The sequence below is a fragment of the Pelodiscus sinensis genome, chromosome 19 (assembly GCF_049634645.1).
Source record: "Pelodiscus sinensis isolate JC-2024 chromosome 19, ASM4963464v1, whole genome shotgun sequence".
Taxonomy (NCBI): Eukaryota; Metazoa; Chordata; order Testudines; family Trionychidae; genus Pelodiscus; species Pelodiscus sinensis.
This window is the reverse complement of record NC_134729.1, coordinates 17381059-17403074: the sequence shown is the minus strand read 5'-3', so window position 1 is coordinate 17403074 and position 22016 is coordinate 17381059. Positions and strand designations below refer to the sequence as shown.

The window sequence follows — 22016 nt, the reverse complement described above, 5'->3', positions numbered from 1 at the left end:
ATCACCGGAGCACCTCACATCCAGCCTCGCAGCAGCCCCCTTCCACGGGGGGGGGGACTGCCCCGCCAATGGGGGGGCGAAGGAGGCAACGGCCCCAGGGCCTGGGGCTCCCGGCTGCTGTGGCTGGAGCCTGGAGCCCTTTAAATCGCCGCCGGAGCCCTGTGTGGCCTGCTCCTGGCAGCTCTGAGGGCGGCTTGGGATAGGCACGATGTGCTCTGGCCGGCGCAGAGGCCTGCCTGGGGGAGGCTAGCCCCTCCCCGTCCCCTTCTTTCCCAGGCCTCGCCCCTTCCAGGGGCATGGAGCCCCCCTCCCTCCCCACCGGCCTGGCTGCCACCCTCATTGAGGGGGTGAGTCTCACAGTCGACCTGACTCTCCACTCCCCGCCTCCCCACCGGGTCCTGCTCCCTTCCCAGAGCTGGGAATAGAACCCAGGAGTCCTGACTCCCATCCCAGTCACGTCCCTGCCCTGTGCCTCAGTTTCCCCATTGGTAAAATGAGGGAAATGAGCTTTGCAAAGACCCGCCGAAGGGCGCCACGCGGTTACAGCAACCCCGAGCACGCCCGGGATGGCAGCGTTCCCCTGAGGCACGTGAGTCTTCCAGATGGGAGCCCCCCGCACCGAGCGGGCTCTCAGAACAGGCATGAATAAGATCAGCCGCTCCCCTGGGACCTCCGACCACGACAGCCCCTCTTGCTGCCCTTAAACCCAGGGCCCAGGATGGATCTGAGGCAACTGGGAGGGAGCCACAGTCCTGCCTGAGCCCAGCCACCTTCCGTCCCCGGGCATTGGCGTTCGGGGTGGGGCCCGGGGCGAGGCCGACCTGTAATCCTCCCGGGTGGCGATCAGGCTGGACACGTTCCTCAGGATGCCCCCGCCGCTCTCGATGATGGCCAGTGAGTTGCTCTGGCACTTGTAGGTCAGGGTGCTCACCAGGAAGCCCAGGGCACCCTGCACCAAGCAGATGGCGGCTTTGTTCTCGGTGCTGTGAGCCGACAGGTTCCAGAGCGCGCTCAGGACGCTCTTCAGGGTCGATTCCTGGTCGGGACAAGAGCAGCGTCAGCGTTCCCGGTTCACCCCGCACCTGCAGCTCATCTGTGCGTGTGTCTGCTCTGCACGCACACTCACCGCAAGCACGGAAACCTTCGCTCACCAGGCGTGCAAACACTGCCTTTGCACACTCACCGCACGCACGGAAACCTTCGCTCACCAGGCGTGCAAACACTGCCTTTGCACACTCACCGCAAGCACGGAAACCTTCGCTCACCAGGCGTGCAAACACTGCCTTTGCACACTCACCGCAAGCACGGAAACCTTCGCTCACCAGGCGTGCAAACACTGCCTTTGCACACTCACCGCAAGCACGGAAACCTTCGCTCACCAGGCGTGCAAACACTGCCTTTGCACACTCACCGCAAGCACGGAAACCTTCGCTCACCAGGCGTGCAAACACTGCCTTTGCACACTCACCGCAAGCACGGAAACCTTCGCTCACCAGGCATGCAAACACTGCCTTTGCACACTCACCGCAAGCACGGAAGCCTTTGCTCACCAGGCATGCAAACACTATTGTATGCACACTCACTGCAAGCACAGAAGCCTTTGTGCAGACACTGCTTTTGCACACCCTGCCCACTGTACACCTGAGTGCCACCCCCCCCATTGACACGCACTCCGTGGGCGTGCAAGCTGTTGCCTGTTCTGGGCAAGCAAAGGCAGCGCTCGCCCCCGCAGCTCCCTGTGAGCGCCCACGCCCCGCGCCCTTTGCATGTGCGAATGGAGGGTTTGCACGCGCCCCGCCCCCTTTGCATGTGCGAATGGCGGGTTTGCACGCGCCCCGCGCCCTTTGCATGTGCGAATGGAGGGTTTGCACGCGCCCCGCCCCCTTTGCATGTGCGAATGGAGGGTTTGCACGCGCCCCGCCCCCTTTGCATGTGCGAATGGCGGGTTTGCATGCGCCCCGCCCCCTTTGCATGTGCGAATGGAGGGTTTGCACGTGCCCCGCCCCCTTTGCATGTGCGAATGGAGGGTTTGCACACGCCCCGCCCCCTTTGCATGTGCGAATGGCGGGTTTGCACACGCCCCGCGCCCTTTGCATGTGCGAATGGCGGGTTTGCACGCGCCCCGCCCCCTTTGCATGTGCGAATGGAGGGTTTGCACGCGCCCCGCCCCCTTTGTGTGTGCGAATGGAGGGTTTGCACGCGCCCCGCCCCCTTTGCATGTGCGAATGGAGGGTTTGCACGCGCCCCGCCCCCTTTGCGTGTGCGAATGGAGGGTTTGCACGCGCCCCGCCCCCTTTGTGTGTGCGAATGGAGGGTTTGCACGCGCCCCGCCCCCTTTGCGTGTGCGAATGGCGGGTTTGCACGCGCCCCGCCCCCTTTGCGTGTGCGAATGGAGGGTTTGCGCGTGCCGCCAGAGCCCAGGGCTGGCCTCTCGTACCTTGGTGGCGCGCAGGGCGCACTGCATCAGGCCGCTCACGCTGCCCACCTCGCGCAGGGTCTTCTTGCTGGTGATGTCGGCCCGCCAGGAGAGGTTCCGCAGGATGCTGGAGACCACCTGGGGCAGGAGGGGGGCATGTTCACACACCGCGCTCAGCCCGCCCACCCCAGCCGCGCTGTCCGCACTGCCCAGCAGAGGGCAGCACCTTGCCCCCTCTTTCGCCCCCCCATCACCCTCCCACGGCCCTGGCGAAAGGCACCAAGTCAGGGGCCGGGCCGGGCTTTGCCCCTCGGAGCCCCGCATGCAGCACACAAGGTCGCCTCGCCAGCACCTCCTGGTGTGGGAGCGCTCCTGCAGCAGCCACCCCGGGCAGGAGCCGGCCAGCTGGGCCCCGGGCGTGTGGGCGCAATTCCCTGGGGGCCCCGTGCCGGCCTACCTGGTGCAGCTCCTCACTCTCCGAGGCCAGCTGGGCCACGATGGCTTGCATGCAGCCCCGGCGGGAGGAGAGCGTCGCCTGCCGAGGGGAGGAGACGGGGGGTCACATTCGGGCCCCATGCAGCCCGCAGGGAGCTGCCCGCCTCGGAAGGGACCACAGCTGGGTCACCAGCTCCCTGCAGGCTCCCCAGACCCCTTTCCCGACTTCTCCCGCTACTCTCCAGTCCCCTCCCCGCCAGGATCCCTGCTCTGCATCCCCCCAAAGCCCCCAGCTCCTCCTTCCCCCGGGTCTCTGCTTCCCAGTCCCTGTCCTGTGTCCTCACTCCCCACCCCCTTCTCCTGATCCCCCCTCTCCGCTCCTTCCCCGAGCCTGCAGATCCCCTCCCCACCCCCATCCATCCGGTCCCCACGCCCTTCCCGCAGCATCCCTGACCTCCCCCTTCCCAGCCCCCTTCCCAAGTCCCCACCCGGCGTCTCCAGCCCCCCACCTTGTTCACCACGTCCCCGAAGGTGAGGTTGGTCAGGGCCATGCCGGCGTAGCGCCTCAGCGCCAGGTTGAGCGGATCGCTGCTCATTTTGTGCATCTCGTAATCCACCTGCAGCAGCTCCGCCACCGCCTGGAGACCACCTGGAGGGCGAGCCGGGACGGGGGGGGTCACGTGGGCCAGGCCACGCACTGCGGGGGACAACTCCCCCCTCCTCTCTGTGCCAGGACACCCCCGGATTGTCAGCGAGGTGCTAGAGGCCAGGAGTCCCACTGACAAGGAGCCGGGGGGCTGTATTCTCAGCCCCCCCCCACGTCCCTCTGGGGCAGCCCCTGCCTGCAGGCAGAGGGGGTCAGGCCGTGCCGTGCAGCAGGGAATGGCTCTGCCCCACTGAGCCGTGTCCTCTGCTCTCACCGCCCGCCCCAGGATGGGGGAGCAGAGCTCAGCCCCATGCTGCTCCCCCTCCCTCCATCCCCCCCTTCCCCCACCCCCCGCGGGGCTCACCCAGCTCGTTCATGGCCCGCCGGTACTCCTCGTCGAAGGAGAGCTTCATGATGGCGCAGGTGGCCTGGCAGATCTGCGGCTCGATGGGCACGGGCGCTGCAAAGGGAGCAGAGGTGAGCGCCCGAGGGAGAGGGGACGGGCTGCCTGCCCGTCAGGGAGGGGCTTTTGTTTCACTGACTGGACCAAGGGATTCTGCTGGCCAGTCAGTGCGGGGATCAGAACCGGGGGGGGGCAGCCCCGAGCCCCAGCAGGCCCTGTGTGTGCGCCCCGCAGCCCTCCACCGCCCGTGTGCACCACACACGCCTGCCTGCACAGTCACACATGGGCACTGCCCCCCACACCATGCTGACACCCGCCTTGTGCAAACACACACACCCAGCAGCACACTGACCCCCCCCACACCCCGTGCAAACAACACATGTTCAGCGGCACACTGACCCCCACACGCCTCGTGCAAACACACACACCCAGCAGCACACTGACCCCCCCCCACACCCCGTGCAAACAACACATGTTCAGCGGCACACTGACCCCCACACGCCTCGTGCAAACACACACACTCAGCGGCGCACCGACACCCCCACACGCCTCGTGCAAACACACACACTCAGCGGCGCACCGACACCCCCACACGCCTCGTGCAAACACACACACTCAGCAGCACCCCGACACCCCCACACGCCTCGTGCAAACACACACACTCAGCAGCACACCGACCCCCCCACACACCCCGTGCAAACACACATGTTCAGCGGCACACCGACACCTCCACACGCCTTGTGCAAACACACACACTCAGCAGCACACCGACACCCCCACACGCCTTGTGCAAACACACACACTCAGCAGCACACCGACACCCCCACACGCCTCGTGCAAACACACATACTCAGTGGCACGCCGACACCCCCATACACCTCGTGCAAACACACATGCTCAGTGGCATGCCAACACCCACATATGCCTTGTGCAAATACACACTCAGTGGCACACCGACACCCCCACATGCCTGGTGCAAACACACATACTCAGTGGCACGCCGACACCCCCACACGCTCAGCAGCAGACCCTGGCGCCCCCTGCTGGACGCAGCGCCACCCTTCCCTACCGGCGCTGCCCTCGGGGCCCTTGCCCCCGGCTTTGCCCTGCATGTGCAGCCAGTCCCAGCAGGTCTCGGAGTAGGAGCGGATCTGCTCCAGCACGTGCAGCACCCGCATCTCCTTCTTGGCCTGCCCCTCGTCCGGCTGCGAGAAGATGATGTTGTGCAGCGCGGCGTTGGCCCGCATGCGGGCGTCCTTGCCGCTGCCGGGGCTCCCGGGGGCGCCTGGCTCCCGGTCCGAGTCATGCAGGATCTGGATGAGGAGCGGGAGGCAGCCGGACTTGCGCATGGCCAGGCAGCTCTCCTGCGAGCTGGACATGGCCAGCAGGGTGCGGGACATGTCGTCCTTGTCCCGCGTCGCCAGCATAGACAGGAGCCAGAAAACCACTTCCACCTGCCGGATACAAGCACCCCAGTTACTCCGCCCTGGCTGCCCCCCCATGCACAAATCTTACTGCACCCTCCCCTCTCGGGCTGAGAGCCCCAGACTCTGGGATGTGCCTCCCACAGGGGCGCAGAGAATGTTTGGGGAGTACCGGGGGTGGGGAGCCCTCAGCTGTGGCCCCAACCTTGTCCTCCTTACCCCTCTGTGCACCCCCCTCTGTGCACCCCTCCTGCCCCAGCTCCAGGGAGGGGGAGCATGGACTAAGGGGGGGGTGTGAGGTGAGAAGTTTGGGGACCACTGATCTATTCGCTGGTAGGCAGAGTGAAACAGACAAGAGCTTGGTCAGTTTCACTCTGTGGCTGCCAGCCACCCCTGGTCACCGCTGGGAACCCTGCAGGCTCTTGAGGTGTGGAGAACTGCCGGGGGGTGGGGGGGTTCCTTCATGTCACATTGCTTGTCTCAAGTGCCAGCAACAATAGACTCAGGAGGAGAAACTGAGGCACTGAGTGAGCAAAGTGACTTGCCCAAGGTCACCTGGCAGGTCAGTAGCAGAGCTGGCGACTGACACCAGAGCTCTGTGCCCAACGCCCTAACCAGGCAGCGCTGGGGAAGAACGACACTGGTTCATCTCCAGCGCGCGTCTGCGTTTCTTCCAGCGAGGGACAGGGACTCTTGTTACCTTGTTGTGGTTCCCTCCTTCCTCGGGATGCGTCGGGACATCCAGGCTCCCATCCCCTGCCGGGCCAGACAGCTTCCCGCCCAGCTACAAGAACAGAGATGGTTCGCCGGTGAGAACTTGTGAGCTGGGTGGAGCGGGTCCCGCCCGACGACAGGACCGGAGACAGCTGGCGCGAAACAAGGCTCGCTGGGGGGTGAGACAGACTCACCTCCCCACTGGACGGGACGTGCAAGGGGACCCGCGACACAGGGCGTGGGCGTGACTTGCACGCGGGAGGCGTGCCTCGCACCAGGGGTCACCCTCTCGGACACACGGGCAGCCCGATGCTGCTCCGTGCGAGGCCAGCAGCGAATCTGCCTGCCCCAGGGATCTACCCCATGAGCTGCCTGTCCCAGCTAAGGGCCGCTGGCTCTGTCCCAGGCCGAGGGGGCTTCAGAAAGACACGCAGCAAAGTGCCAGACGCTGGCTGGGGGGGGAGACAGAGGAGCCCTCTCTGTCAGCCAGAGACCCCCTCCAGACAGTCCCCCCAGCTCAGTCCTGGGGGGGGGGCACCACAGACCCCCCCCACCCCGAACCACCAAGCTGGCACCTCTCGCCGACACTACACGCAGGGCTACCGAGCTGGTGGTGTCAGTGAACGGGGTGCCGGGGTGCCAGCTGGCTGGGTAATCTGCGAGCTTCAGCATCTACATTCAGGAGCGTCCGTTCCTGGAGCTTTGCTCACTCCACGCCCATCTTTAATGAAAGATAATTCTCCAATTCCCGGAGGAGCCTCGGGACTGTCTGGGAAGGCTGGCAACCTGCCTGGCACCGTGGCGGAAGGGGCTACCTGCAGGAGAGCCCAGCCATGGCTCCATGACCAGCATAAGAACATAAGAACGGCCAGGCTGGGTCAGACCAAAGGTCCTCCCCACACCCCTCCCCCCACATCCAAATGTGGCCCTCGCTTTAAGTTATGATCAGAGGAAGCTGCCGACCAAATTTGATGGTCGCAGCTCTTCCTGTTTAGGAGAACGTCTTGATTAAACAGACTCACAGACAGACACGCAAACGCTCTCAAATATTCACCTCCACCAGAACATTGCCCCTTATAATGCTGTCGTGCTTTTAAAGGGCTGTGCTATTTGAATAATACTGTGGTATTTTTTAAGCACTGCGAATATTTTCCTCAAACAATCTGGAAGTGCGTTTCCTATAATTAAGTATTTTTTAAGAAAAAAGCCATACTGGTTTCCCTTTTCACGTGATACTCCTGGATTAAAACAAAACAAAACCCAGCAACGCGGCGTTGATTTTCCTAATAAAAGCCACCGCATTTTTCCTTGCGGTGCTGGAGCATTTTTAATTCGGGATTGTGTCGTGCTTTTAGAAAAATGTTGCCGGCGCATCATTAAAAACGACCCTGCTGCCGCTTTTAAAAGCGGGTGTCGGTGCTTTTACTCCTAGGGTGGCGCGTTGGCATTCGGAGTTGAATGTGAATGCAGCTTTCAAACAATACTCTTGCATTACCGGAGTATTTAGAGAGAATACTGCAGTGGGAATTTTAAAAATAAAGCTGCGGTAGGGTTGTACAGCCCAGGCGTAGATCGGAGGGGTCGCGAACACACACACACAACCAGCCTGGGTAGCAGGGGGATTAATCTGAAGGTCTAGGACAAGTCTCCCCGCCCCTCCCCACCTCACGGGCTACTGACTCCCAGCATGGGGGCCAGCTCAGAGCAGATGACCCAGCGGGCGGCTCGGCAGAATCCAACAATCCCCCCCGCAATCTCCATGCAGCCGGGCCTGCCAGCATCTCCCCTCCTGGCCTACTTCTCGTTGCCATGGCAACCGGCCATTTCATGGCGCCCGAGACACACAAAGGCTTGGTCCTTCCGCTGGGGGGGGGGGGGCTGGGAGAGCCGCCGGTCTCCCGACCCCCTCCCACGCCAAGCAGCCTCCTTCGGCCACCCAGAGCCCCCGGCCCGCCTGCCCCTGGCCCAAAAGCAGCCACGGCCCGTGCGCCTCCGCCATCGCCTGCCCAGCCAGCCTGCCGGGACACAGCGCCCGGGCCTGCGGGTGGGACATGAATTGCTCCCGGGGGCGATTGCAGGAGATGGGCACCCGCCGGCCAGCTGGGCCGGAAGGAGGCCCCCGGGAAGCAGAAACACCCGCCCCGTCTGCCGGTGTAAGCCACACACCTAGCGTAGGACACTGCCCCATGGACCACGTACAGCGAGCGCTAAGAACAAGGGAGCTCTACAGCTTAGGGAAAGCGCCGGCTGGTGTTATAGCTCAGGCTGCAACGACGCCTGCACTGAGGTCCCGAGTTCAGATCTTCCTGGTGGAGGTTACACCGGCTCTGGCAGGAAAAGGCCAGAGATGCAGCACCAGGGAGCAGAGAGTAGATGAGAAACCCTCTACCTGAGTATCTCCCAGAAAGCCCCTTGTAAACCCCAGTGAAAGCAAAGCTTCACAGCCCTGCTCTGGAGTGGGTGTGTGGGGGACGTCCCCTGCAACAGAGCAATGTGTGGAGGGGACACTGGACCAATGTTTCATCTTTCCATTTGTGTGTAGAATAAATTTTGTTTGGTGCACCGAGACCTGCACATATGTGCACCACTAGGAGAAATAGATGCTGCCGGGGGTGGGGACTGCGGGAGCCCTGCTGATCAGCTGGGCAGCACCTGAATCTCTCCTGAGCAGCTCACCCCAGCACTCAGTTTACAGGCCACACAGACCCAGACGCTGGTGGGTGGCATGGAGGAACGCAGGCTTGTGTTTGCAAGCCCCAGCCCTCTCCGGGCATGGTTGCAAGGAGCCAGGGAAGGGGTGAGCTGGTGGGTGACCACAAAAGGCAGGGGCCGGATGATCACACGAGTTGGGAGAGGGGGTGGGCGCGCCTCTGGGTGCAGGTGGGTAAATCAGCTCCGCGGGGTTGGGGGTTTGCAGGGGTGAAGGGTGACGCGGGGACCCATGGGGCTGCGGGGTAGAGACTCGGCAGCTCCTAACTGCAGCTCGCGGTTGGCACCACCGCCCCCTCCCTGAGCCCCGGGGGCTCGGCTCATGCCCCGTTACCTGCGGCTCCGACATCTGCACCTGGTCGTGAGCCTCCATCAGCTCCTTGTCGATCTGCTCCAGGCGGGACGCTCGGATCTGCGGGGATGGAACCACAGAGTCAGCCAGCGTCAAGCCACCCCGGCACCTTCCAGACGGGCCCCGGGGGGGCCACGCAGAGAGGCTCAGCCGCTGGTGGGGAAGGGGACACAGGAAAAGGGGGGGCTTCCCTCTCTCCCCAGGCAAAAATAAACCACCCCATGGTGGAACATGAGTCTGATTCCTCTCCCTCCCCCACTTTGTGGGAAGCGGGGTTGCACCCTCACCTCCCCATTACCTAGATTTCTGGGATGACCAAAGAGAGCCTGATCCCCCCCATATTTTGGGGGACTTGTTGCTTCCACTTAGAAAAGAGGAGACGAAGGGGGGAGATGCTAGAAGTCTATAAAATCCTGACTGGTGTAGGAAAAGTGAATAAGGAAAAGTTAGCGACTTGTTCCCACAATCTAAGAACTAGGGGTCACCAAATGAAATCAAAAGGCAGCAGGTTTAAAACAAACCAAAGGCAGTTTTTCTTCACTCAGCGCACAGTTAACCTGTGGAACTCCTCGCCAGAGGATGCTGTGAAGACTAGGACTTTAACAGGGTTTGAAAAAAGAGCCAGGATGGGTAGGGATGGTGTCCACAGCCTCTGTTTGTCTGGACGTGGGAGGCAGAGGAGGGATCACGTGAGGGTTCTCCGTTGTGTCCCTCCCTCTGGGGCACCTGGCATTGGCCCCTGTGGGCAGACAGGACACTGGGCTGATGGGCCTTTGGTTTGACCCCGTCTGGCCGTTCTTATGTTCTTGATCCACTTCGCTCCCCCACATGCTGCACTGCTGGGGTGGGGGGGCTTTGCTGTCTGATCCCTGCCATTACTTGGTGTTGCAAGGGGAGGGGGCTGCATTACTGGGGGGAAAGGGGTGAGGAGGAAGGGGACTACCCATGAGAAGGGACCCACTCCCCTGCCTGACCTGAGCCCTCTGCACCATCTCGTCCGTCGTCCCGAAGCGCTCCTCCATCAGCGCGCGGATGTGCTGGGCCTCGAATTCCAGCTGCTGCCGGATCAGGTCCATCTGCATCGAGAACTGGGGAGGGAAAGGGGGCGTGAGGGGCAGGATCCCAGCAGCCCGGCCGGCCCTGCTCCACCCCAGTGGAGGTGCCTCCTAGAGACAGAGGACTGGCTCCAGGCTTGGTCAGACTCCCTGCCGCCCCCCGGTCCCGGATCTGCCTGGCAGAGGAGGGCTCCCCATCAGCTTGAGCAGGGTCCCCGGCATCCGGCAGGCCCCTGGCCAAGGACTCACCGTCTCCACGTGGGGCAGCTCGTCCAGGCGCTTGGAGAGGCCCTGCAGCTGCGTGTAGTACCAGAACTTCTCCTTCTCCTCCTTCTCAATCTCGCTCAGTAGGAAACACCTGGGGAACGGGAGGGAGTAGAGGACAGGCACCGACCCCCCCCACTCCATGGACCCGCCCCCAGTGCTGAGCTGACGCCACCCAACCCCCGGCCCAGCTGGAAACCTCCCGGCAAGGGGACGCCCGATAGGGACAAATCAAGGGGCCTCTTCACCGAGCCCAGCTCAGGGGCCAGATTATGCCCCCCCCCTCCCCGGGAGTGTCCCAGGCCAGGGCACGCAGCGAGGTGACAGACAGACAGACAGACAACGATGATGTGGAGTAGATGTGTGTGCATGGGGGCTGGGAAGACAGGCTGGTGTGCAGGGGGAGAGGTAGACAGACAGACGTACGTGTAAGGGAAAAGGCAGACAGACAGACCGACCGATGGGTGTGCAGGGGAAAAGACAGACAGACAAGAGTGTAAGGGGAAACGCAGACAAACAGACAGACGGGTGTGCAGGGAGAGAGGCAGACGGAAGGGTGTTTAGGCGTTTATTGGGGCACACAGCCAGGTGTGCAAGGGGCCAGGCAGACAGACAGACAGGTAAGAGGAAAGGCAGACAGACCCAAGGGGCATGCAGGGGAAAAGACAGACAGACAGACGGGGGTGGATGGGCTTATGGGGACACGCAGACAGGTGTGCAAGGGGCCAAGCAGACAGAGGGGCGTGGCAGCTACAATTCATAGCCCACAGCCCCTGGTGCCCACCAACTGGCCATGCACCTCACGGGCCCGTCTACCCTCTCCAGCATTTACCTCTCTCTGTCCAGCTCCTCCAGCAGCCGGATGGTGGCCCGGCTCAGCTCGCCCATGCTGTCCTTCTTCGCGGGGGCGGCTGCGTGCACGGGGCTGCCCTCGGGGCAGGCGAGCTCAGGCACTAGGGCGGGAGGCTGGAACTTCAGGTTGTAGAGGCTGGTGATGTCCATCTGCAGTGCTGGGGGGGGCGGGAAGAAGAAGGCTCGTGGGGACAGTGTGGGGGGGCGCCGCAAGACTGAGCCTTGTGGCCGCTCCCCCTAGAGGATGGTTCCAGGGCACCCCTAAAACAGCTTCCGCCAGGGTCCTGCAGCCATCAGACTCCTAGAATCCCAGGGCTGGCAGAGACCTCGGGAGGCATCGAGTCCAGCCCCCTGCCCAAAGCAGGACCAGCCCAACTCAATCAGCCCAGCCAGGTCAAGCTGGGACTTAAAAACCTCTAGGGATGGAGATTCCACCCCTCCCTAGGGACCCCAGCCCAGCGCTTCCCCACCCGCCTGGGGGAATCGCTTTTCCTCATATCCAACCTAGACCTCCCCCACTGCGACTTGAGCCCGTTGCTCCTCGCTCTGTCCTCTTCCACCACTGAGAACAGCCCCTCTCCATCCTCTTTGGAACCCCCCTCAGGTAGCTCAAGGCTGCTCTCAAATGCCCCCTCGCTCTTCTCTTCTGCAGACTAAACAAGCCCCAATCCCTCAGCCTTCCCTCATAAGTCACGTGCTCCAGCCCCTGAATCATCTTTGTTGCCCCCAGCTGGACTTTCTCCAACATGTTCACATCCTTTCAGTAGTGGGGGGCCCAGAACTGGATGCAATACTCCAGACATGCCCTCACCAGTGCCACATAAAGGGGAATAATCACTTCCCGAGATCTGTGGCAATGCTCCTCCTAATGCACCCCAATATGCCATTAGCCTTCCTCTAGCAAAGTGAAGGCTGCTCACAGATCAGATAATGCAGGTGGAGGTGGGCAGAGTTAAGGGGAAATACATTGAAACCATTTGGCAAGCCATTGGGCCAGCGCATGATCACGCCATGGCTCTGCCCATACTGGGAGGGGAACTGCACAGCTATGTCTGAACAGGATTCTGGCTAGCTATGCCAGAGACTCCCTCGGAATCGGGGTTAGGGCTGGATTTAGCAGCAGGTGACCACCTGAGGTGCCAGGTTGGGGGTACGGACTCAAAGTGCTGTGTTTGTTGTGTGATGCTGTTGCAAAAAAAAGCAAACATGATACTGGGCTGCATTAACAGGTGTGTTGTGAGCAAGACACGAGAAGTCATTCTTTCGCTCTGCTCTGCGCTGGTTAGGCCTCAGTTGGAGTATTGTGTCCAGTTCTGGGCACCGCATTTCAAGAAAGATGTGGAGAAATTGGAGAAGGTCCAGAGAAGAGCAACAAGAATGATGAAAGGTCTAGAGAACATGAGCTATGAAGGAAGGCTGAAAGAACTGGGCTTGTTTAGTTTAGAAAAGAGAAGTCTGAGGGGGGACATGAGAGGCGTTTTCAGGTATCTAAAAGGGTGTCAAAAGGAAGAGGGAGAAAACTTGTTCATCTTGGCCTCTGGGGATAGAACAAGAAGCAAGGGGCTTAAACTGCAGCAAGGGAGGTTTAGGTTGGACATTAGGAAAAAGTTCCTAACTGTCAGGGTGGTCAAACACTAATTACCCAGGGAGGTTGTGGAATCCCCATCTCTGGAGATATTTAAGAGCAGGTTAGAGAAATGTCTATCAGGATGGTCTAGACAGTATTTGGTCCTGCCATGAGGGCAGGGGACTGGACTCGATGACCCCTCGAGGTCCCTTCCAGTCCTGGTATTCTATGGTTCTAACTGTAAACGTGTGTTTAGCCATGCTAGCCAACCAATCTATTGTCTTATATGCCAGGGACACATCATGACGGTAAATCATTCACTAAAGCTGTGAAATGGGGAATAAATGCAATAAGATATAAAGTATTCAGCGCTTCACAAACACAGGTGGGCCGTTGGCCAAGACAGGCTTTGTCTGGGGCCAGGGTAGGGCCAGTCTGGGGGGCAGACCTGCAGTGGGTGCAAAGCCGGGTAGCGCCACTGAATGACAGTGCTCATGTGTTCAAAGGGACACAGGTAAGTGTTTGCAGGATCTGGGCCTATCAATGCATCGATGGATCCTTGATTCCTATTATTGGTTCCTATTATTGAATGAACAGCCGGCCCAGGCTGAGAAACATTTGGCCCTGCTGCCCTTTCAGCATGTGACCTCCACCTGCGTGAAGCTAGGTAGAGTTGAGAAACAATCCCAGATCTCCTGAGTCCTGGTCTGGCGCTAGACCCCACTAGGACCAATAACTCCCAGGACGTTGCTCTAACCACTAGGCACAACTCCCCCACCTGAGCTGGGATTAGAATCCCCGCGTCCTGGCCCCAGACCGGACATTGGTCTTTATGTTTCTTGGATCAAGGGCTCTTTGCCGCGTGCTTCTTGCTGCATCAGCCCCCAGAATTTTTCGCAGACTCCCCTGGTGCGGCACAGAACCGCCCTGCCCTCAGCACCCGGGGTGGGCCAGCTCTTTGGGCTCGCTCACCTTTCAGCTGATCCAGCACCTCCGTCTGTCCGGAGGACACCATGACCCGGGCCTCTTGCTCCAGCTTGCCCTGAAGGTGCTTGAGGACTTCCTAAGCAACAGAGGAACACAGGCCTGTGAGGACAGCCCAGCTGGTCATGCCTCTGCAGAGAAGCCAAGGGACAAATGGGACAGGGAGACGTTCCCCCCCCCCCCCCCCCAGGGATCCCTGCAGGCCAGGTTCTTGGCAGATTGCCCACAGCAGGGATCCGTCCTGGGAGCTCTGGTTCAACATGCAGCCGCAGTGGGTGCAGGCCTCCGTGCGGCAAGCGTGCGGGTTGCACGGACAGGCCCGGAGGGTGGACAAAGCACAGGGAGCAGCCCCTTTCACCAGCTCTTCGCAGCAGCAGCAAGGGAGTGAGAGGCAACGCTGACCCCTCCTCGCTCCAGCCTGGCCAGCGGGGAGGTTGCTGAGGTGGGGAGGGGGGAATCGTGCAAGCGCTCGGCTCCCCCTCCTCTCCCCAGGATTGAAGGACAAGCTGGGAGGTGAGGAGGGGGACACTCCATCCCTGTCCCAATGAGCTCTGGTACAGAGGACCACTTTGGGGGTGGGGAAGGGAAAAGAGCCTTAGTGACAGGTGGGGAAACTGAGGCACAGGAAGGGGAAATGTATTGCCTAGTCAGGGGGTAAATCCAGGCTGAATGCAGCCCGGAGAAGCAGCAGGATTGAGTCCGGAGCAGAGTGCTGGTGGCAGGGAGGGGGGTCAGAATGCTTGATCTCCCCTTCCTGCCCTGGGCGCCCACTAGGCCCCCCTTCCTGGCCAGGAAACCAGCCCCCGGCGAGGGCCGGGCCCGGGGCGGGCGGCACCTTCACCTTCATGTCCGAGGTCTCATTCTCGAGCTTGGAGAGGTGGTGGGAGTTGTCCTCCAGCTCTCGGCGCAGGTGGGTGTTCTCCTTCCTCAGCGCCTCCACCTGCCGCACCAGCTGGTCGTAGGATGCTACGGAGCCAGACATCTTCAGCTCCTCCAGTGCCTGGGGAAGCGAGAGAAGTGGGGGCGCCCGCCCTGGCAGGGACCCCTGCGCCCCGGAGCGCCCACTCAGGGGGGATGTACCAGCAGCCTCTGGCTAGCCCCCGCTCAGTCCCCTGGGGGGTGGGGCAGGCCCGATTCAGAGCTAGCTAATGACAGGGACCCTTCCCCATCGGCCCAGGACGCTTCCTGGCTGACAGACATCCTCTGCAGTGGGGAGGGGTTCCCAGAGAGCCGAGAGGGCCAGGGGCGCACCACAGCAAGAGATCCGCGTCCCAGGGGGCTGCCTTTGCCCCAGTCTAGGACAGGCCAAGAAGCAAGCGCCTGGGAAGGTTGAGGTTGGACATCAGGGAAAGCTCCCCCTGTCCAGGTGGTGGAACACTGGAATCAATAGCCCGGGGGGTTGTGGAGTCTCCATCGCTGGGGAGATTGAAGAGCAGGTTGGACAGACGCCTGTTGGGGAGGATCTAGACGGTGCTGGGTCCGGCCATGGGGGCAGGGGACTGGACCCTTCCAGTCCTAGGATTCCAGGCAGGGCTATTGGGCCAACCCATCAGTAGGGAACCTCAGGCCCAAAGAGAGTCGGCGACTGGTCGGAGGGCGCCTGGGGAGTCCGCAGCGGGGCTGTGACCTGGCCCCGCACCGGGTCCCAGGCTAGGGCTGCAGAAACGCTGGTGGTGCCCAGAAGGCCCGGAGCCCAAACCCCTCCCTGACCTGCCTTAGGCTCTGGGAGGGAATTTGGGTGGGGGAGGAGCACCGGTAGAGCTGGGGGGAGCCCAGGGCTGGCGGACAGGCCCCCGGGGGTGCATGGGCAGGGGCGCAGGGAAGTAGCTCACACAGCAGCTGCCTTTGCCGCCCCCCCCCCCCCCGTCATTTTCACTGCAGCTCCGCTGGCCGCGGTGCGCCAGCCCCCCGAGAGCTGCCACGCTGCACCCCAGTGCCCCTTCGCTCTGCCCTCCCCACCCCGGCCCCTGCAGCCGCCCCCCCTCGCTCTCCTCCTCCCGGCCCCTCTCCTGGCCCTGGGGGCTCCGGGCTGGGCAGCCGAGGCCCCAGGCCGCATGGCCGACCTGTCTCTGCCCCGCCAGAGGCTCCGGGGCCGGCCTGGGCTAGTGGGCAGCCGCCCAGCTCTCGCCCTGGAGGAGGGAGCCCCCCAAAGCACAGGGAGGGGAGGCGCCCGGGAGAGGAGTTGGCAGGTGGCCCGGGCGGGGGGTGCATTCCCCTTGTAGAGCCCAAGGCAGGGGCTGGCTCCGCCTCGGGGGGGGGGGGGGGGGCGAGGGGGCCGCTAGGCACGGAGCTTGGGACACAGCGACTCCTCCAACCCACCTGCCCAGGCAGCCACCGGCCGGGTCCGGGCGCACGTGGTGAAGGCTCCGAAGAGGTTTGGCGAGCCCAGGAGCAACCGTGCAACACGCCAGTGGGCCAGCGGCCTCTGACCCCCCCCCCCCATCACAGCCCCGGTCGCCCTGCCTGGCCCCACCGACAGACCAGCCCGCAGGGGGGGGGGAGGGGAGATACATCCAGCCCGCGGGGGGGGGGGGGGAGGGGAGAGATACATCCAGCCCGCAGGGGGGGGGGGGAGGGGAGAGATACATCCAGCTCGCGGGGGGGGGGGGGGTTACATCCAGCTCGCGGGGGGGGGGGGGGGGTTACATCCAGCCCGCGGGGGGGGGGGTGTTACATCCAAGCAAGCCAGTGATCAGCTGGGCCCTGCCCCCCGCCCTTCCCTTACAACCTCTGCCCCTGCCGGCTCCTAAGCGCCCCCCGCCCCAAGCCTCCCTCCTCCCCACTTCTCCACCTCGCTCCCCCTTTGTCTGGCTCTCACCTTCCTCTCCCATTGTCCCCCCCCCTTGTCCCCCCCGCTTTCTCTTCCTTTCCAAGGGGGACAAAGGATCCCCCCCCGCCCCCCCCCCCGTCCCGCCGGACGGCCCCCTCCCCGCAGCCCAAGAAGCGCCACGGGAGGGCAGACCCACGGCCCGTCTAGGTGGGGGGCAGGGGCGTGGAGGGGGAGCGAGCAGAGCGGGGCAATAAGGGAGTGATCCACCCCGGTCCTCCCGTCCCTGCCCCCCACCCCGCAGCCCCCCCGCTAACCTCAGGGCTGCCCCTCGCTCCTTCTCCGGCCCCCGCGGTCCAGGCGGGCTGGTGCGGCCGGGGGGCTGGTGCGGCGACGCGCGGTCAGCCCCATCTCCGGCGCCCCCTCGACGCTCATCCCCGGGGCTGGCTCCCGCGATCGGCGAATCCCCCCCCCCCCCGCATCTGCACAATAGGAGACGCGGCTGGGCTTTGTGCACCGCGGGCGAGCGCCGGGAGAGCCCCCCCCCCTCCCCGCTGCTCGGGGGCCAGGAGAGCAGCCCCCCCCCCCCAGCATGGTCAAATTCTCCCACAGGATTGGGGGGTTGCTGCTGCCTGGGAGGGTGCGGCCCCGTCTGGGGTGCCCCCGGGGCAGGACCGGAGCCCTCCGAGGGGAGGGGCTGCAGGGGAGGCTGCCCCCCCCCCAGCAAAATGCCCCCCCCATCCTCGCCTCGGGGGGTCCTGGGGGCTCCAAGGGGAAGTTTGGGTCCCTGCCGCCCTGTTCAGCCCTTCGCCTCGGCTGTGGGGGCCGCCCAAGGGATCCCCAGGGCCGGATTTTCAAAAGACCTCGACTCCGGGCAGCTCCCACGGAAAACAATGGGGCCCTCCTCCCTCACTGAAAACAAGGGGGTATCCCGCCCCTCCCCCGGGGAAAACAATGGGGCATTTCTCCCCTCCCCCACTGAAAACAAGGGTATTCCCCCCTTCCTCTGTAGAAAACAATGGGGCATATCCCCTCTCCCGCACTGGAAACAATGAGGCAATCACCCCTCCCCCACTGAAAACAATGGGGCCCTCCTCCCTCACTGAAAACAAGGGGGTATCCCACCCCTCCCCCGTGGAAAACAATGGGGCATTTCTCCCCTCCCCCACTGAAAACAAGGGTATTCCCTCCTTCCTCTGTAGAAAACAATGGGGCATATCCCCTCTCCCGCACTGGAAACAGAGGCAATCACCCCTCCCCCATGGAAAACAATGGAGCATTCCCCCCCCTACTGAAAACAAGGGGGCAATTCCCCTCCCCCATGGAAAATGGGCCATCCCTGCTTCCTCCACTGAAAACAATGGGGCATTTCCCCCCCCCACTGAAAACAAGGGGGCAATTCCCCCTCTGTCACTGAAAACAATGGGGTGTTTCCCCTCCCCCACAGAAAACAATGGAGCATTTCTCCCCTCCCCCACAGAAAACAATGGAGCATTTCCCCCCCACCACTGAAAACAAGGGGACATTTCCCCCCCCACCATTGAAAACAAGGGGACATTTCCCCCTCTGCCACGGAAAACAATGGGGCATTCTCCCCTCCCACACTGAGCAAAATCTGGCCCTTAGTGACAATGGTACCAGTGGGCCATTGTGACGTTCTATCTGTTGCAAACTCTAACGATATGGAACCTAAAAATACAACTAACTATGGCAACCAAGGCTTGCTCCTTCCCCCCCCCTGCCCCACACGCACGCATGCGCACACACACGCACACTGATCAGGCACCGTACCTGCCCAGCGTGTCCGTCGCTCCTGCGGCAACCAGCCCTGCCCCACACCCAGCGCAGAAATGCAGCCCCTGCCCCCAAAGAGCTGCAGCAGCCACCTCCCTGCATCGCTTCCCAGTCACAGCACTCGGTGCCCTCCGCACACGCCAGTCGGGGGCGCAGTGGCTGCTCTGCGCACCCCACAGCCTGGCCCCAGGGCTAGACATTTTCAGAGGGGCTCCGCACCCTCCCCGCGACTTTCCCACGAGTGCCAAGAGTCAGGGGCTGAGCTCTCGGCAGCCTGGTCTCTGTGTCCCGCGTTGGGCACCAAAACCTGGTGGCCTCTTGAGATGCCATGAGCCGGAATGGTGCTGCTGCCGGCTATCCATGCGAACCCACCCTGGCCACCACGTCCATGTAACAGATCGGCCCCTGGCCCTTCCCCATGCCCAGGCACGCGGGCCGGGAAAGGAGGCGCCCGTGGGCATGCGTGGAACAGGCAGAGCAGGTCGCATGTTGGGGTCTCTGCCAGCAGTGATCAGACCTGACTAGCGGGAAGAGGAATAACCCAATAAGCCCTCGGCTTCTGTATATCCCTGGGGGTCGGCTACCGGGGGAGCTGCAATGGTTTTACTGGGCTCCCTGGACCTTGGAAGAGATTTTCATGTGGGGTCGGGACCCAGTCGCTCTCAGTGAGAACCATGGGGAGACAACGGGTCCTCAATCGTCCTTCCTGGACTCCCCACAAGGGCGTGACGGGCAAGTCCAGGGCCTTACCAGCACCACAGGGGTGTTGCTCCCTGGCTCGCTGGGGGGGCTGGTCCATGGGTCGCCGTTTGTGCTGCCTCCTAAGTCCTGCGGCAGAGTGGGGGCTGTTCACATACGTCGGTGCCCCGGTGTGTCAGTGCACATGGGTCTCAGCAGGGCCGGATTAACTCTTCTGGGGGCCTGGGGCTAGTAGATTTTGTGGGGTCCCTTTAGGTGCCGGGATGGGGCCAAAAATGAGAGGTTCCCTGTGCAGCAGGGGGATGCTGGGGAGCAGGGTGGAGACGTGGGGTCTGGGCAGGAGGTTGGGTGCAAGAGGGGGTGGGGGGTGGCATCTCGGAGCGGGGTAGGGTGTGGGAGGGATCTGGAGGTGGGGTGCAGGGTCCAGGAGGGATAGGGTGCAGAAGGAGGCTAGGGGGGAGCATGTGGGGTCTGGAAGGGAGGGAGGGTGTAGGTGGGGGCAGGGGACTGAGATGTTTAAAAAAATCTCTGCTCCCTCCTAACGTGCCCTTTCCTGCTGTAAAATCCTTTTCGGGGGGGGGGAACCCCACCCCCACTGAGTTAAATCTCCTGACTGTCCTGCCAGGAATGGCTGTCATTCCCATTTGGCAGCGGGGGAAACTGAGGCACTGCTCCAGTGACGAAGCAGGAGGCTTATGCTTCAATCACTCCTCCACCCTCTCCTCGCCACCGCCCAGGCATCCTGGTTCCCAGAGGCCTTTGCACCAACCACTAGGCCATACTCCCTCACCAAGCCAGAAGAGGACCCAGGAATCCTGACTTCTGGCCCTGCCTCGCTCTCACTCACTGAGGGCGCGTCTACACAGCACCCAGCACTCGAAATAAGAGACGCAATTGGCACCACGCCACTTGCGCGTCTCCTTTCGAATCCATTCCGAAAGGGCAGATTTTGGAATTCGGCCTGACTGCACCGCGCCAGATTTCGAAATCACCTCGACAAGGTTTTACCGGGATGGTGAAAGAGCCCGCCCGTTATTTTGAAAAACAATTTGAAATAACGGGCGTCTTGCGTCGACGCGGGGGAGCGGCGGCGGGATACAGACTAGCCGTGTCGCCGTGCCGCACTATAACCCCGTTCCCAGAGCCGGGGGAAAGCACCAGATGTCCTGGCCTTGACTCGCATCCTTTAAACACCTTCCCTGCTGCCTCACAGCCGCCTCTTGGGCCTGGATGCACTTGGAGCCAGCGACCCAGAAGTGAAATGAGCCTTTATCCTCCCCCCCAATTGCCTTTCTGAGCCAGCCCGCTGCTGCCCCTCCAGGAGCATTGCCAAGACTGGGGGCAGGCCAAGATAATGGGTCCAGGGCCCCTTTAAATCAGAGCCAAGCCAATCTCCCCCCAACTAAATAGAGAAGAGACACGCCCCCACGGCTCTGAAGCCTCATCCGTCTTGCATGGGGGGTGATTCCCCTGCGATGCCTCCTGGGGGGAGGCAGGAATAAATCATGGCCATCAGGAAAAGCCATGGAGATGCTTGCCAATGGGGCCAGCCAATCACAGCCTGGCCGAGACACTCTGGTTGCTGGGGTGACAGCCAATAGCAGCCCAGCAGCCGGAATAAAAAGGCGCTCAGCCCTGCCATCAAATAAAGCTGCAAGTGTGCTCTGGCCCACTAGGAGGGCTGCCCCCGGCCCTAAGGTGAAGTGCGTTTGAGACCCCTGACTTCCAGTCGTTTGACTGAGCGGATGGGGAAACTGAGGCACAGAGCAGGGACGCAGCAGAACAGGGACTAGCATCCAGGTCGCTCAGCTCTGTCCTCTAGCCCACAAGGCCACCTGGCAGCTCCCGGGGTGTCCTTGCCAGGGGGTGATGGGGCTATAAGTGGGGTGCTAGGATACCCAATTGGAAATCACAAAGGAAAAGAGGTGGGGGAGGGGTTAATGTCGCAGTGTCTCCGCCGTGGGGCTGTTTGCTCCCAGGAAGGATTTCAGAGGATTTCAGAACCACCTTCCTCCCCCTCACACACACCCTTCGCCCCGGACACATGAAGGCCCCCCTCTCCCCCCCCCCGCCAGCCATCAGCTGGTTTAATCAGCATTTGCCTTTCTGCTCCAGCAGGCAAGTGAATTATTTAGGGGCCGCAGGGGGCTGGCTGTACCGGGGAATGGGGTGTGGCTGCCGGCAGGACTCCCCCACGCTCAGCTCCCCCACCCCCCACACTCCAACTTTCTCCCCTAATCCCGCCTCCCCCCCCCCCTGCTCTGCATGTCTCCATTCCCTCGCTCCTCCTTCCAGTCATCCAGCCCTTTGCAGAGCAGCTGATTTCACACACACACACACACACACACACACACACAGAGTCCATTTAAACAGCTCCCGTCTCCCAGGGCCAGATTATCCATGAGGTAACACAGGCGCAGTGCCTAGGGCCTACGGAAAAGTTTAGGGCCTACAAAAAAAATCCATCATTGACTTGAAAATACGACAAGAAAACTGCTAAAACAAACAAAATAATTTGCTGTTGTGAGTCAACACCCAACATTCAGGTATAACATACAATTAGCGATTAGGCAGAGGCAATAGGGCATTTCCCTCTTGTATATTTATCTATAATCTAATGTAAAGGCCTACGATTATGAGAGTGCCAAGGGTCTACGAAGAGCTTAATCCGGCCCGGCCGTCTCTGGATCGCAGGTGTTGCGAATCTTTCATGGAAGAAGGTCTGATTCCTCCAGCTGGCACAGGAGGCCAGAATATCCCTGGACTCAATGCAGCTCTTCCAGTTTACCCCTGCCGAGGCCGTGACCTCTCTGGCCCTGCCCCTCTTTGCCCCACACCTTGCACCGTCATTTACACCAGTCATCCAGGTCCTTGGGCCCACGTCCGTTCTGCCCCGGTGCCCATCATCTCCCTGCGCCTGCAGCTCCTTCAATGC

At 62.0% G+C, this 22016-nt stretch overlaps 1 protein-coding gene across 2 annotated transcripts in view; it reads right to left on the bottom strand.

Annotated features, from left to right (window-relative positions):
• APC2 (APC regulator of Wnt signaling pathway 2) overlaps nucleotides 1-22016 on the bottom strand; it is a 40912-nt gene that overhangs the window by 8627 nt on the left and 10269 nt on the right. Inside the window, exons 1-14 of one of the 2 annotated variants that reach the window (XM_075902698.1) lie at nucleotides 16906-17044; nucleotides 14663-14821; nucleotides 13810-13900; nucleotides 11251-11428; nucleotides 10404-10512; nucleotides 10074-10187; nucleotides 9082-9159; nucleotides 6025-6108; nucleotides 4970-5354; nucleotides 3862-3957; nucleotides 3361-3500; nucleotides 2874-2951; nucleotides 2438-2554; nucleotides 822-1036 (exon numbers count right to left, since the gene is read on the bottom strand). In XM_075902698.1, coding sequence (XP_075758813.1) covers nucleotides 822-1036; nucleotides 2438-2554; nucleotides 2874-2951; nucleotides 3361-3500; nucleotides 3862-3957; nucleotides 4970-5354; nucleotides 6025-6108; nucleotides 9082-9159; nucleotides 10074-10187; nucleotides 10404-10512; nucleotides 11251-11428; nucleotides 13810-13900; nucleotides 14663-14803 — 1826 coding nt within the window. In that variant the 5' untranslated portion in view covers nucleotides 14804-14821; nucleotides 16906-17044. Of the gene's footprint in view, nucleotides 1-821; nucleotides 1037-2437; nucleotides 2555-2873; nucleotides 2952-3360; nucleotides 3501-3861; nucleotides 3958-4969; nucleotides 5355-6024; nucleotides 6109-9081; nucleotides 9160-10073; nucleotides 10188-10403; nucleotides 10513-11250; nucleotides 11429-13809; nucleotides 13901-14662; nucleotides 14822-16905; nucleotides 17045-22016 lie in introns of those variants that run through there. The other variant, XM_075902697.1, reaches the window with a different exon arrangement.